Genomic DNA, 15590 nt, shown 5'->3' with positions numbered 1-15590 from the left:
AGAGACAGACAGTACATCAGCCACACACACTTTAGTATCAGAAAGAAAACATATTTGCTGTGCTACAGTATTCTCTGGCTACCAAACAGCTGGCAGCAAAACACGAACAGTGGCACGATGCCCCTTTTGTGGGACAGCTTTAAAGTGTAAACAACCCCTACAGTTATTTGTCCTTTCAGTAGGACAGAGCAGTCAGCAATGAATAGTATTTAACACTTTATCAACAAAAGCCAAATCAAGAAGTTATTCTTTGCTTAAGACAAACAGTATATCCAGTGACAAAACTCTCTAGTCAGTGTCTACCTTGGTTGTACAGATCACCTCTAAGGTGCCAAAAAGGCAACAGAACTTTCTAGCTCTCCAATTTAAGATAGGGTTTTCCTCAAATGCCCAGAGCATTTCTTCACATTCTGCAACTGACCAATTGCAGAAGCTGTCATTGTGCTAAAGATAAGATGAACTGTATCCAGTACTCCGCTACAGCAGTTGGACGCTATTTTAAATCACCTGTAATTTTGATTTGTCATCTTCAAACGGTGGATTATTTTCTTGCTCTTTCTTTAAGAATACACTCGTTTCTCTGTGTTGTTCCTCTGAGGCCTGCAAAAGGATGTACTAGATAGTGAAGTGAATTAGACTTGCTGCTGTTTGAGGTATTTCAAAGCATCACACTCCAGAACACATTTCAGATACACAATAGCCTTACACAGACAAAGCCTTATTCAGTGTGTTTATGCAAGTACAAAAAGGCAGAGTTATACACTAAGGCAAATACTATTAAAACTGAAGCAGCAAAGGGAATGATAGTTAGGTTTACTACTAAAAAAGGCAATCTAATTTAGCGCAATAAACGCAGCATTCAGATTCCAGGAGGTTACTTCTTGCTATAGTCTTAAGTTTTTATTCTTGGCATGAATTAAAATTATATTAAACAAGACAGCTTAGCAGTTGCTCCAAGTCAGTCAATACCATGATAAAAGCTTTCCTTATTTTAGAACAGATTGCTTGAAGCTCCCAAGCCTACCACGTTATGAAGCATACACCAATTCACAAACAATAAGAAGAATAGAAAGGTTTAAGAGACCATAGAAAGTTCAAAAGCTCACATAGTATTTTCCATTTTTCTTCATACAGCTTTTATGTCCAACTTTCGTTGATAGAGAAGAGTTTTACTTTAGATTTCACAGTTAGTACCAGCACCATTAACTACTGTGCAAACAATTCTTTTTACTCCTATTTGTACATTATAATCAAGAAATAGTAATGAGGAACTGTGTATGTGTCACCATCAGATTCAGCCTCCTGTCTAGAGATAAAAGACTAATTTTAGATTCATTACAGGAAGAGGTGAAACCGTAATTGGTACATTTCATCAGAAAATAACCCTACAATATTACTGCAAAACTTTAACTCTTAGCTAATTTGTGTACAAACAAAAATAATAGCCCTCAGCAGCTTCTCTTTTTCTTGTTTAATTAAAATATGTAGCGTACAATAGTTACAGTGTAGTAATGTTCATAGGCTTTAGATCAGAAGTGGGTCAATTATACCAAGGACTGCAAGAACACACAAAGTACTTCAGCTGGTAAGATTTCATTTCAGGCATGGAACATCACGCATACCTACCGTGCTTTTCAGTTCACTGGTGGTGGACTGGTCATTGATGTTATCCTGGCAGGCAGGGGATAAAAGAGCGTCTTCCTCCATCTGACTACAGGTAGCACACGAAACAGTTGTTTCATCGGAAATAGTTTTGCTCTTAAGTTTGCTCCTGCCTTCTTCCATTTTTTTGGTCTCACAGTCACCCACAGAATCAAACTGAGCAGCTCTAAGAGCCGCAGACAACACTTGGACCTGAGCTGTATAAAGTAAAAGACAACTATTTAGTCTCCCTTCTACACTTAGTAGCATTAAACTTGTACTTAACCTGAAAAAAAGATGCCCAGTCTTGCACACAGAAATGCTATATTAGCAAAACATCTACTCTTCAAAAACAAAAGCCCATTACTCTTCAACAAAACCATCACTAATCAAGAGCAATGATTTGGACGCATTAACACTTCCAGCAGAAGCCTTACACCAGTTTCTACTACTGAAAGGTGTTTTTAATAATGCCCAGCACACTGGCTCACATCCCGTTCTTCATACTCTCATACTTATCAATACAAATCTTGTTGTTATATTCTTTAATTGATTTAACTGCTTGGAAAAGGCACCTGGGTGCATTTAAAACGTTTCTGAGAACAACTTTATTCAGAGGATGGAATCAGCCCAACCACCTCTGAGCCATTTTGCAGAAGTGGATAGAAAACAAACAGAAAAGCAAATTTGAGAGGCGAAGAACACTAAAATACTTTGAAAATAAGGGGGACAACTGAAATGTTATCTGTGTTACGCAGATATGTTATCCTTATTCTGTGCCAGCTAAAGTAATAATAAAAAAGGTGGGGAGTATGGAAGTAGTCTTCCTTGTCTTCTCCCATGTCTCTATACACCATTCATTTCACACTGTACAGCTGTTAAGCTAATGCCTCTCCATCTGTTGTAGTCCTATATAACTTCTTTCTCTTTTCGACTGGACTCTGCCTTTTCTTTCTGAAAACCATTCACGCTTTTCCCTTCATTTGTTCCATTTCCACTTTTCCTTTACTGCTTAAATTTTTATCTTTTCAACCTCTTCTTCTTTTAAATCTTTCCCTTTCTTTCTGATCCTTTGCCTGGCACATGTAAATTTTTTTTTATTTTCCTGGTACCTTTCCAAATGGCCATGGGAAGCCACCTTACCATGCCACACTGCCAGCTGGCTTCCTACTCGCTATTACTACAGCAAGGAATCCACATAATACTGCAGCTCCTGCAGATATGACTTGGCATGCACAGAAGGGATAAACAAACAGACAGATAAAAGCTCTAGAGTTCTCAAGAGTCTTAGTGCAACAACAAACTGAATTGACTACGGATGACAGGCTTGTCATGAGGGATTTGGCCCAGGGGAAATGTTCATCTCACTATCAGGCTATCCTCACTTCAGTAGTTCATCAATCGGATGGTACATGGAGGCTAAGGAAAGAAGACTTCAAACTAGGGCCATTCTCACTCAACCAAATATTAGATGAATTCAGCTTATAAAAGAGAGCTCCGTCCCTAGAACCACAGTGCTTCGTTACAGTATTTAAGACAGTTCTAACAAATTCAAACAAGTCCTTCTCTCTCTTGTAGTTAGATCAAATTCATTTCTCCAGCAAATATGAGCTAGGAACACTTCCCCACCTGTTCTAGAAATAACTAATGTCTTGTGAAAAAGGCTGTCGTGTAGCCTTCTACAATTCACTGCTCAAGGAAGTCTCACTACCTTATGAATAACTAAGCCAATTAAACGCAGTCAATGAGTTTGTAAAGGCTAGGAGAAAATCTGCTCAGAGAAAACATGACATTACTCCTAAGAGTCTCACCTTGAACATCTGGATCATCCATGTGCTCCTGTAAGCTTTCTAGAACCTTTTTTATTTCACTACTAGCAACACAGTTATTACATGGCACAGAGCAGCTGTCTTTGTGCTTTTCAGTCTTGAACTGAAGCAACTCCAGCTCCTGACTTATATCAGGCAGAGGAGGGCGCCAGTATAGAAAAGTATTAAATACATCTTCAGACTGTAGTCTTGAGTTCATTCCAGGAAAACCACGGTCCTTCGTGACTTCTGCGACACCAGCAGCAATTCTGTCACCCTGAGGTAATCGAGACATATCATCTTCAGGGCTGGTGCAACAACCTAAACTTTCTTGTCGTGCATCTTTGCTTAGGTTCTCAACAGAGAGCTTTCTATTGACTTCAGCTGAAGTCTCTTCAATTGACGATTCCAGTTTGATTTCCATTGGCTGTTCTGAACTGGTAACAGATACACACACAGAGTTATCCAAATAAAAACATTTTTACAGAGTACTTCAGAGTTTTCAGTGAAATACTTCATAAAAGGTGATATCAACTCCAAAAGTTTATTTTCACTGCAGAAAGACAGAATTTGTTACCACTATGCTTTACTTCACCAGTTTTGCTTTTACTCTCCTGTGAAGCCATCAAAATGATTTTTTCAACAACATGGCTACACTCAAATAGACACAAATGACCTCACTCTTCAGACCTTTTCTGGAACTATACTCCAAGTTGACATATTTAGCCCTGAAGAGCAAGTAGGAAGATTCAACTTCTTTCCTCCCCCTTCAACTGCCCCACATCGTTCCCATATTCTTACCTGTATGATATAGTATTTATATTGGAGGACATTAAAGTTACATTGTTGCTTGGCTGACAGGGGTTGGAATTCACATCTTGTGTTAATGGTCGGATGCTCAGTGTCCCATCTTCTCGAATGTAGAGACCAGCGCTTGAAGGGTTTGCAAAGGTAGAAATAAACGGGCCAAGAGACTGAAAAGCAGCCTGGCGAACCTGTGATAGTATGTGAAGACAGTATTCATGCAACTTCCACAGAGTTAATGCTGAATAATAACAATTTGGTTCCATTTTTTACTAAGAACCAACTGATTCTTGCTGCAACATCTTCATTTAATACCAAATATAACCAATTATCAATTACCAAGTAAGTGACACCTAAGCAAAGGATTTTAGGTTAGTAAACGTGTCTGCAATCACAATATGGAATATTTTTAGGAGTTAAACATCTGAAGGATGTCACTGTCTACTTCAAGGAACACTCTCAACACAAGCAACCTATTCTCAGAAGAGCGTTTACAGTTAAAACTGTCGACAGAAATTTTAAGTAGTAAAAAAAGGAAAAATAAGATACTACCTTATCAGAGAAGATTAACTTTTAGTAGAGTAGACTAATCTCAGCAAATTCAGTCTAGAGAACTGTGACTATGCATTAATTACTGAGTTACTTACCCATCTGCAAGTGTCACTAATAAGACTGATAAACAGCGGGGAGAGTTTGCTTCTGCGAACTTCTGGAGACGTGGTGTAAGACACTGCCATAAAGCATTCAGCACAAGCTTTTCTCATTCCCCAAACACTATCAGAACAGAGTTCAAAGAACTTGGGAATCTGCCAAAAATAAGCAAAACCAAGACTCAGAGACCAAAAGACTGCAGCAACTCATTATCGAGGTATTTGTTTGGAAACTGGAGACAATAATAACTCAAGAGAATAAAGTAAGAGAAGAATAGTGGAACAGGGACAGGTCATAAAAACATGTATTAGTTAAGAAACTGGAAAAACTGTCTCCCATTGACTTCACTAGAATTTTATGTATAACTATATGCATTAGGAAAGAATAGGAAGAATTTTTAATGGCCTATTTTTCCTGAAATTGTAATTTGACTGATCATCGAGTTCAAGGAAAAGAAGCCAGTAATCCTAAAACATGTGTATATATTTTTATATATATGCTGTCAACTACATTTTTACAAGTGATTAATTTACAGAGAAAATAAAAAAGTACTCATTATTAAACCTTCTGAAATGAGAAATACAGGTCTTGTAAACTGATTTTGCTTTTTACATACCAGCAGTCTTTCTGTGGCTTCTTGCCCAACTGCATTACAAATGTCACCAAAATTAGCTGCACAAATCTAAGAAATAAAAAAAAGTCAAGAAAAACAGAATTCTGGCTCTTTCAAGTGCTTTAGTTTTATTAGCAGCTTCACTATGCATTATTTATCCCACATAACAACTGCACATTTGACTATTCAAGTTTCAGCCATGTAACTGCATCCTGTAATATTAACCCATCCCTAAAAGGGAGTCATCAGAGCAGGCCTCCATAAGCCACATGCCTTTGTAATCAATAGCTTAAATAATACGGGTTTCTACATGAGGAGCATCATCTACTTCATTAATCACTAAAAGGGACAATAAGCCTACTTGAAAGTTTAACCTACTTTGAACAGCAGCTGTCAAAACTGAAGTAGACCAAAACATGATCCTGAGGGTCAGGATTTAGCTGTCCTGACAGAACTATCTTTGCTATGGCTGAGACTGGCTTAAGGACTTTGCTGAAGCTAAGTTTAATCAGGGTCTCGGGTTAATGCCATTTACAGTACATTAAAGTAAAAGAGACACTCCCTCACATTGGAAAAAGAAGTTGAAAAAAGCTGAAATCAATGAAGACAGAATTGTATTAACATACAATTTATTAATTTATTCATTCTATATGCTTAAGTAGAAGGCAATAATGCAACTCAAATTCCAACGAGTGCACCTTACATATGAAGGACCAAGCTGAAGCTCTGCATCACCCTTAAGTCTACTCAAATATTTTGAGGCTTCTTATGCTCAACCTTACTTTTGTACTTGACTCTGAATTAAAACAAACCTTACATTTTGGGGATTTCTCCTTTAAAGAATACCATATTTTTAAATTTACTTTTCTAAAAGGAAGGATGTCTCAAATATCTTTTGAATTTCTCATTTTGAAATAAGATGGTGGAGATCAGGTAAATTGTTTGCATCCTATAACCAAGCACAGTGGCTCAAAAAATACCTGTTGTGCAAAACTACTAAGTGCACAAGATCAAGTTTAATTGCTACAAAGCTATTTACCACTGTTACCCATTTTTTTACTGAACTACAGAAATTATAACAATGTCAGTAAATCAATACTGTGCTTACTGAGTCTTTCAAAGTCCATCAGTCAAAGCTATGACAAATTATTCAGGAAGACATATGAACAGCAACATAGAAATTCATTTTTAAGTGGTTTAGATTTGAAAACACACCAACCTTTCGGACTTGAAACAACTTCCCATCACTGCACAGCTCACAGAAACGAGGAAGCAGCATGTGCTCAACTGTTGTTCTGCTCAACATAGAGGCCATTTTACAGATTATCTAAAACTCAAGAAGAGAATATGTGTAAGAAAAAGGAAATTATAAAGCTCTTAAGCACAACCAAATACTCCTACAAATTACTCCAAGAGCAAATACCAAATAGATTTAACTGCTACATATTATTCCTATTTACAAACACTTGTTTCACATGAAGCACAAGTATAGTTTTTATTTAAAAATCATTCTACACCACTGTGCCTGAACGTTAATATTTCTGCACATAATTCATTACCTTTTTTATTCAATTAAATAGACTTCAATAAAAACATTATCAAGGTTTTACAATTAGGCCTACACTCATACTTTGTACAGAGAAAAAAAAAGTTTCACTGCAGTACCCAGCACGCAACATCACAATCTCTAAGCCCGTTAGAAATATCTCGGGCTTAAGCATGCAAACACACCCCCTGGGCTTTAACAGGACTGCTCAAATATTTCAAAATAAGCACAGCCCCAGCTCTCTATAGGCTCAGACAAAATGATAAAATGTTTGCCAAATGACAGGAGAGAAGAGGGAGTAAGACAAGCCAGCTATTTATGGGAGCTAATGTGCACTTCACAGCTATCGTTGTCCAAATGTCAGAAGTTCGCACTGAGTATAAAGAAGTTACTAACATACTCATTTACCTTTCTGAGGAACTGCGGATTTCAACTACCACTACAAACCATATCTCTATTGTGAAAATCAGGTGCTTTGAGTTGGGCAGTTCCTTCCAGGTCCCGCTTTCCGGGATGACTTGCCATAATTCTTATATTCGCATCAGGAAAAAGGAAGGGGTTCCCATGCACCTTTCTATACAGCTGTTTGGCCCACAGCAGCAGGATTTGAACACTTGTCTAAGCATTGTCAGATTAACAGTACTGCTATTTCTATTTTTGTGTTTCCAAAATTATTGAAGCTTTCTACCTCCGCAAAAACTAGCTTCATTCCTAGAAATGTTTGCCTTTGCAACAGAATACTAAGTAAGAACTAAGGAAGACACCATTCCAAGACTTTCCTACAAATTTTTGAACTCCTAAAGGCATCTGATGCTCAGATGTCACCTTGGAAAACTGCTTAAGCAACACCTAACTCCCAAATAAGGAAGATGAAAATCTAGCTGGTAAAACTATTTTGGAGCTCAAGCATCATGTAATCACACACCAGTGCTTTTCTGTGGAGTCAACTAATTTCTTGAAAGCGAACAGGGAATGTTTTTTTCCCCAAGATGCTTAAGAATTAAGATCAGGTCATCCTTCATAGTTTCACAGCATTACTGTAAAAACTTGGTAGAGCAAATTAAAAGAAGCTGTTGAGGAACATAATCTTAACAAGAATTCAAACAAGATTGCCAAGAACTAGCTGCATTTTGAAGTTATTTGGCTACCATTTTGACAAACATTTAGCATCCCAAAGTACAAAAACGGTCTCTTTAACCCCATCTTTAAAAAATTCAGAATAAAAATTAAAGATCTGTTGTGTTAAACTGAAAAAATAATCTAATAAGTTAATGAATAAACACAAAAGGTTTGATTGCTAATTTTTATGTCAGCACTCTTCCTGGATCTCATCTTAATTACAATTAAGAGCTTAACTTCAACTACTTCAAAACAGTGGTTTCTTGATCCACAACAGAGAGACTCGCAAACAGAGAAGGAACAAAACAAACTGAAATAGTAATGGTATAAAAAGTTTAAGTTCAGTGATTAACATAAAGCTCTCGGGACACTGAGAACGCAAGTATAAATTTTATTTTCTGAGGTTTATGCTCACGAAAATCTCACCCAAAGTTGTTATATTTTACAAGAGCTTTAGAGTAGCACTGCTAAATGATAAAGAACAAAATCAACTGAAAATGAAAAAAAGATAAGATTTATTCCAAATTCACTTACATTGACAGCTTCCACCTTGTACTCATCATCACTGTCAGGAGCAGAGAGGTCCAACAGAATTGGACACACCTTATTCTCAATGTCACTCTGAGTAACAAGATCTTGTTCCAGCAGTATAAGCAGTGCTTCTTGACCTGCCTTTCTAACCTATTAATATGAACAAACAAAAGGTACATCACTAAAACCAAAATTTACTGATACAAGAACCCCAAAAGCATTATTTTCAATGAATACCCAGGTACCAGTTGAAAAAAAAAACAAAACTCACAAAACAGGAAAAATCTCTCAGTGTAACAACATAAAAAATTAATAACAAACACTTAAGTTTAATGTAATCATTAGATGCCTTTTCATCAAATTATGATAAGAAGCCAAAAGATGAAGCAGAAGACAGGACTTGTTAATTCATGTCTCCTGTAGTAAGACCCTGCCAATATACTGCTAGGCAAATCCTGCAAGTTTCTCATTACCTGCTAAGGAGAGTATTTAAACACACATATATATATTTTCAGACCTCCCTAGAAAAGTGTGTTGAAACCAATAAACACAAAGCACTACATAAAAGCCAGGTAACAATCAATATGGAGCTTCCTATTATGTGTTCTTCATGCCTTAAATTTACTGAGCCACGCAGAATTTCCCAATGATTCAATTAACGTGGTCTGTTTTTCCTACCTGATTGTTAACATCTGTGAGGTATCTCACTACTATGGGCATAAGGTATTCAACAAATGCTGTTGGGAATTTTGGTCGACTTTCTTGCAGAAAAATGGCAATGGGAGGTATTTGTTCCATCAGCTCTGTACGTACAGTTGGCTCTAGTAATAAAGTCAAAACTACATCAGTAAATATGAAATTAAGCTCAAGTACCTTAAAAAAGTAGCTTTTTCATTTAATGTTTGACAACAGAAGAAAATGAAAGGACTCAAAACATAAGAAATATTTTCACTGAGATTGCCTGTTCTTAAAGCAACGCTGAATAAAATAGAACAGTCCAGAGACCTGGAGTCAGTTCCCAAATAAATCAGATAAAATGAGAGCGCTAGCTAGAAAATCCAACCACCATCAATACATGCACATGAAATAAAGTGTGCAACTGTTCCGTGCCACATACGCCAGACATTCATATGTAATTAACTTCTTGAAAGAATTACTTCGGGCCTCATGCTAAGGAACGTGTTTCATTCAAACACCTACCACACACAATAGTCCAGAAATGGAGAAAAGTTGACAGATATTGCTCACAGATCACTGACAGATATTGCTTTTCAGCAATTTTGTTTCTTTAGCTCACTCATTACCTTCTCAAAATCAAAATTTATTGCCTTCTACATTGAGGCTTATGTAAAATAAGCTACAAACATTTTTATAAAAAAACAAACCCCAACAACACAAAACCCCCAAAAACCTTCAAACCTGCATCTTCAGAGAGCCTGACCACCATTTCCATCACTGTCAGGAAGTCTTCTTCATTATTACTGAAATCTCGAAATACATCCAGAAGACCTCTGGCAATAATTTGCCTGTGGAGTGAAAAACATTAACTGCCTTACCAGCCTGCCAAGGATATGCAGATGGAATGCAAGAGGAACTCATCTTGCATAAACAGGCGCCTTAAAACATATCAAGCTCTTCTCTGAACATTTAGATCCAAATATTACTCAGCTTCTCCACATCCCAACGCAACAAAGATGGAGCTCAGAAATCTTATTCAGATGACCAAGAATGAAAACCTCTTTTTATGGAAATGTTATATATAAGTTACTCAAATAGAAATAACATTAGGCATGCACTTAGGAGAATGACAAAAGAAGTTATAACACTTTAACATCTACAATGATAAAGTGAGTGATAGCATCGAGTGTAGCTGTTGTACCCTTACCTGTTAAATATGTTATCACTGAAGGCATATTTTTCTAGACGAGCTAGTGGAGCTAAATTATCCTGTCCAGGAATATCCAAGAATGCCGTTATCCTCATGCTATCACAGTCTGGTCCGTAATCTTCAAACCCAACTTGAAAGACAAGAAGAGTAGCCAAAAAAAAAATAATAATCCAAGGGTCAACAAGATATATTACACTATAAAATACTCTGTACCAATAACTCTCAATTATTTTTACAGTTGTTCTTCATAGGAAAACTATCTGTACATCATTGGACATGGCTTACAAAAACATCTTAAGTTGCCCCTAATGAAGTGAAGAGCAGCACTTGCATAGAGATCTGTAAAGCCAAGTTTTGAAATTTAATTATTTCAACTGCTATAAAACCCTTGGCCTCCTTCACAATACGAGTAGACAAATCCCATGCTCTATGAGTTAAGAGGGCTCAGCTGACAAAGTTACGTCACAAACTGACAAATTCAAAACGAAAATCAGTCCCATTAAAAACTGAATTTAACAATGACAGAAACCTGTATTGCTTTGAAACAGCAAACTCGCTGCCAAATTCTTTTTAGTCCTTCATCCTTAAAAATAAAAGCAGTGAAATAACCTGCCTGCAAGATAAATTCTCTCATTTCAGCAACAGATATAGGAACACATACAGCAACCAAATCCAAAGAAAGAGCTGCACTAGAGTAGCTGATATACCTGCTCTTTAAATATTTTTAAGTCCTGTCAGGTTCAAAACATCTATGTACACAAGCACACATGATATACATTGCACAAATCTGTCTGGGATTGATCTGCCCACATGCTTTAAAGCTGGCTTTCTCACCAAGCACAGTACATGAAGATGCAGCACCCAGTATTTGCAGCTCAAAATTAAAAAAAACCACAGTATCACTGAAAGCTCACAGGAAGTTATACAGCATATGTGGGATTGCAGGTTGAATTTCTGAGGTTGCAACAAACTCCATATTCAAACCCACCTCTGACCATCCCTCTACCTATGCAATTATTATAAATATAACTATTAAAATCCACACAGATCAGACACACTTTCATTGGCTAAGTTTCGAGGCAAGCCACACAAACAAAGGTTTATTAGGGCTAAAAAAAGTTCTGTTATTCATTTCAATTAGCTAAGCACAGAGCAGTGCTTCTAGGACCAGAGGCAAAACAGAGCAAACTACTTATGCTCAGGATCAAGAGAGCTAAATACCTGAGATTTTTTCCACATACTCATAAGGAATAGTCATGGCAAATAATTTCCTCCTCTCTCAGGAATTTTAGTTTTCTTTTTCCATAAAATAAGAAGCCATAAGTACTTACAAATTTCAGAAAACAGCGGAGTACTAGAAAGTAAATTACATAAAAATAATGAACTATTATTTCTTAACTTATCTAAGGCTCTTTCCTGGATGAATCAAACATTCAGTGGTATTCCATCTAAGGATGTTGAACAAGCAAGCTTGAGATCCGTCCACCTACAAACCTGAATAAATGTTACAGTATACACAGCTGAGCTGGAGTTCACCATGCTTTAGTTTGACCCAGACTCCAAAGCTGCTTAGAGCCTACAAGGAACACCTACAGGGTCACAGGATTTAATTATGGAATTCAACATCATTAGCTAGTATCACTACCGACTATTGCCAATACAAACCAGGAAATACTAGTGCAGAGTGCAATGATTACATGAGCTGAAAGTCATTCTCTCCTGCTGTTTTTAAAAAAGAAAAGCCACTCTTAAAACACGTTTTCTTTACTGTACAGAGGACATAACTAAGCTAATTATTTTTCCAGATGATCCAATATCTCACCCTACAAAACTCAAGTTTTAAATTGTACTCAAATTCAAGTTTACCATAGCTTTTCCCAAAATTCACAGTCTCTCCATTTGTTTCAATGGAATTGGTCTTCCATGTACATAGCACTATTTTATGGATTTAGCCAAGAAAATAGGACTTCAGTGCCAGTGATTTATTTCAGCGAGATTTTCCTGAAAAACCTCCTGAACTCCTAGACTGGATTAGCACAACAGTAGCTTAGTCTAGATGGGACATCTGAACTCTGCTGTAACAGAGGACAGCCTTCAATGCCGTAATTCTAACTGCACTGCCAAATTAATGAACTTAATCAAAGTATTTTTATATCATAAAGTAAGATTTCTATAATGCACCAAAATGCACAGCCCTTTGACAGTTATCCCTGGTTCAAGACCAAGACCCAGAACAGAACAGTACAGGAAGTTCAGTTATTTCCACTGCTTGCACTTTACACACTCAGCAAACAGAACTCAAATGACACCCAGTTTTGTTTGGGGTTTTTTTCTTACTACAGAGAGAAAAAAATTGGAAAGGGAACTGGGAGCAATTAAAAGAGACCCAATCAATTCAAACAGCTAAGCATTCATTAGCACTATCAAGGCTTTCCTTTGTTTTCTTCTTAAATAGGGCAGAGAGAAAAAGATATTTTCAACTCTTAAATAAGGTACTAAAATAACAACTATTAAAGCTTTTCTTCTCCAGGAAGACTAACTGTAAAATGGTCTTTAAATCGGCATAAGCACATTAAAGGCATCAGCAAGTGTCCTTCTCACTGGAATGCTGTTCAATACGTGCAAGCTTTTTGCCATTTAAGGTGATGGCTTCTTACCTTTACTTACTACAGCAAGCAATCACCTTTAGTACCTCTTTTTAAGCAACTTCTTACAGTGTCAAAGTTTTAAATCCCTCCTTATTAAAAACATGCATTTCAAGTAATATATTCCAAACATGACTTTTTTTAATATTTCTAGGTTTTCAAATAGATAACTGTACTGAAGAGGGATGCTTTTTAACTACAGTTTGAAATTCATTAAGACTGAGTTACAATTTATCTCTATGAGAAGGGTTAAAAATATTTTCAAGAACATAGAAATACAAACACCAACTATTCCAAGTACTCATCCATGCACATTCTCATCATTTATACCTCACTTTTGTCACAAAAGATCACAAACTTTTCTTTCTAAAACTTATTCAAAACACAAGCAACACATTTTTTTCTGCTACATACTAGTAAAATGTGGGACCTCCAAAAACTGAAAGCAACACAACTTAGGAGCAGCAACTACCAAAATCTCACAGAAGGACCTGCTTCTCACTAAGGCTGTGTCCCTCCACATCTTCCCAATGTATTAGATCTCACTTGTGTTCTAACATTTCCCCTGACGTTCCCAAAGACCACCTTCTCCCTCTATTAGCTCATTCATGCCAATTGAGAGGGAATCCCTCTGTTACACATTTCCAAGTAGTAGTAAACAGTAACGGTCTTGTGGTAAACAAATAGAGTCTTCTCAGCAGAGACAAATTCAAGTCCCGGTTTTCATTTTTTTAATAGACAGGTCAACCCAGCATCCAGCGTCACTGAAACCACCCTGCATACAAAGCTGCTTCCTACAGCAACACAAGTTCACCTCACCATCAAAGATATTCGCACCAGCCAAGCCGGTTGACAGCCCTTCATCTCCGGGCTGCTCGCTCCGGTACCTCCCCCAATCTCACCCCACCTGCGAGCCACCCACAGGACACGGCACCGGTTCATTCATTCCGGGATGCAGGAACAGCGAACCGACGGTGGCCGCAGCACCGGTCTCGCTGCCTCAACAACCCCGGGGCTCCTCCAGTTTGTGTCCACCGGCCCCGGCAGCGGGCTGACCCCGCGCCAGCCGCCTTCCTCTCCTAAGAGCTCACCTCGGGGTGCCGTTTGAGATGCTGTTTACACAGCAACCAGCGCTTCAGCGGCCACGGAGACAGCGAGTGGAGGGTCTCCCATCCACCGCTCCGGCATTCTCCAGCCCCGCTGCTAAAGCCAGCCCAGGACCCTCCTTAGAATCATGGAATGGTTTGGCTTGGAAGGGACCTTAAAGATCACTCAGTTCCAATCCCCTGCCATGGGCAGGAGGTACTCCCACCGGACCAGGCTACTCAAACCACCATCCAACCCGGCCTTGAACACCTCCAGGGACGGGGCAGCCACGACTTCTCAGGGCAACCTCCGCCAGTGCTTCACAACCCTCATCTTGAATAATTTTTTCCTAATACTTAATCTAAATCTTCCCCCTCACAGTTTAAAACCATTCCCCCTCATCCTATCACTCCATACCCTCGTAAAACCACCTCCTCATCTTTCCTACCGCTCCTTTCAGTACTGGAAGCTGCTCTAAGGTCCCCCCAGAGCCTTCTCTTCTCGAGGCTGAACAGCCCAAACTCTCTCAGCCTATCCTTGTACAGAAGGTGCTCCAGCCCTCGCATCATCTCCGTGGCCTCCTCTGGACCCACTCCAACAGTTCCACATCCTTCCTACGTTGGGGATTCCAGAAACAGACACAGGGCTCCAAGCGGGGTCTGACAAGAGCAGAGGGGTAGAGCCCCCCCGTCGCCCCGCTGCTCTCGGTGCAGCTGCCACGGCGCCGGGCTCGGTCCCCAGCCTCAAGGGGCCCGTGAGGCTCACAAATACGCTCTGAACTGCTGAGCCCAAACGCCCCACAGGCCGCCTTAAACTCCTCCCTTCGCCCCAAGCGGGGCAGCAGCGCAGAGAGAGAAGGGGCGGCAAAGGGCCCGGGGACAGCGAGCGCGGAGGGCCCGGGCAGGGAGCGGAAAAACAAAAAACAGTTACTCACAATCATCTAAGTCATCCTGCAAATCCACAAAATACAAAGGGATCCCTATAAACAAAAACAGAAGAGAGACACCGGGGCGTTGGTTTCGGAGCAGCCGCGGGGGGTGAAGAAGGAGGAGGAGGCGCCCCCCGCCCGCCCCACTCACCGGCCATCTTGGAATAAAGGCGGAGGGAGCGCCCAGGAAGGAGCCGCCGCTGCTTCCTACGCGCGGCTCAGCCCGGACGCCGCCGTTTTAACGCGAAGCGGCGGCCGGGGGGGGTGGGGACAAGTCCCCCGCTCAGCCGGAGGAAGCACCGGCGGGCGGTGGGGGGGCGGTCATGTGAC

The 15590-nt window shown here is 39.2% G+C and overlaps 1 protein-coding gene across 6 annotated transcripts in view; it reads right to left on the bottom strand.

Moving 5' to 3' along the window:
* The window catches only part of LOC104067462 (serine/threonine-protein phosphatase 4 regulatory subunit 1), a 40890-nt gene extending 25305 nt beyond the window's left edge, over positions 1-15585 (bottom strand). For 2 of the 6 annotated variants that reach the window (XR_008452556.1, XR_008452557.1), the window contains exons 1-13: positions 15412-15585; positions 15267-15311; positions 10599-10731; positions 10133-10239; positions 9392-9534; positions 8717-8863; positions 6737-6844; positions 5521-5586; positions 4901-5059; positions 4251-4444; positions 3453-3886; positions 1627-1859; positions 508-600 (exon numbers count right to left, since the gene is read on the bottom strand). Coding sequence is in view for 4 of the 6 variants with exons in the window: in XM_009570212.2 (XP_009568507.2) it covers positions 508-600; positions 1627-1859; positions 3453-3886; positions 4251-4444; positions 4901-5059; positions 5521-5586; positions 6737-6844; positions 8717-8863; positions 9392-9534; positions 10133-10239; positions 10599-10731; positions 15267-15311; positions 15412-15418 (1869 nt within the window). In the remaining 2 variants the exon portion in view is untranslated. Of the gene's footprint in view, positions 1-507; positions 601-1626; positions 1860-3452; positions 3887-4250; positions 4445-4900; positions 5060-5520; positions 5587-6736; positions 6845-8716; positions 8864-9391; positions 9535-10124; positions 10240-10598; positions 10732-14337; positions 14693-15266; positions 15312-15411 lie in introns of those variants that run through there. The other 4 variants (XM_009570212.2, XM_054081228.1, XM_054081229.1 and 1 more) reach the window with 4 other exon arrangements.
* Positions 15586-15590: the final 5 nt, after the last annotated feature.

The sequence above is a fragment of the Cuculus canorus genome, chromosome 16, assembly GCF_017976375.1.
Source record: "Cuculus canorus isolate bCucCan1 chromosome 16, bCucCan1.pri, whole genome shotgun sequence".
Classification (NCBI taxonomy): Eukaryota; Metazoa; Chordata; class Aves; order Cuculiformes; family Cuculidae; genus Cuculus; species Cuculus canorus.
Note: the sequence above shows the minus strand (reverse complement) of the source record. Positions and strands in the feature narration are given on the sequence as shown.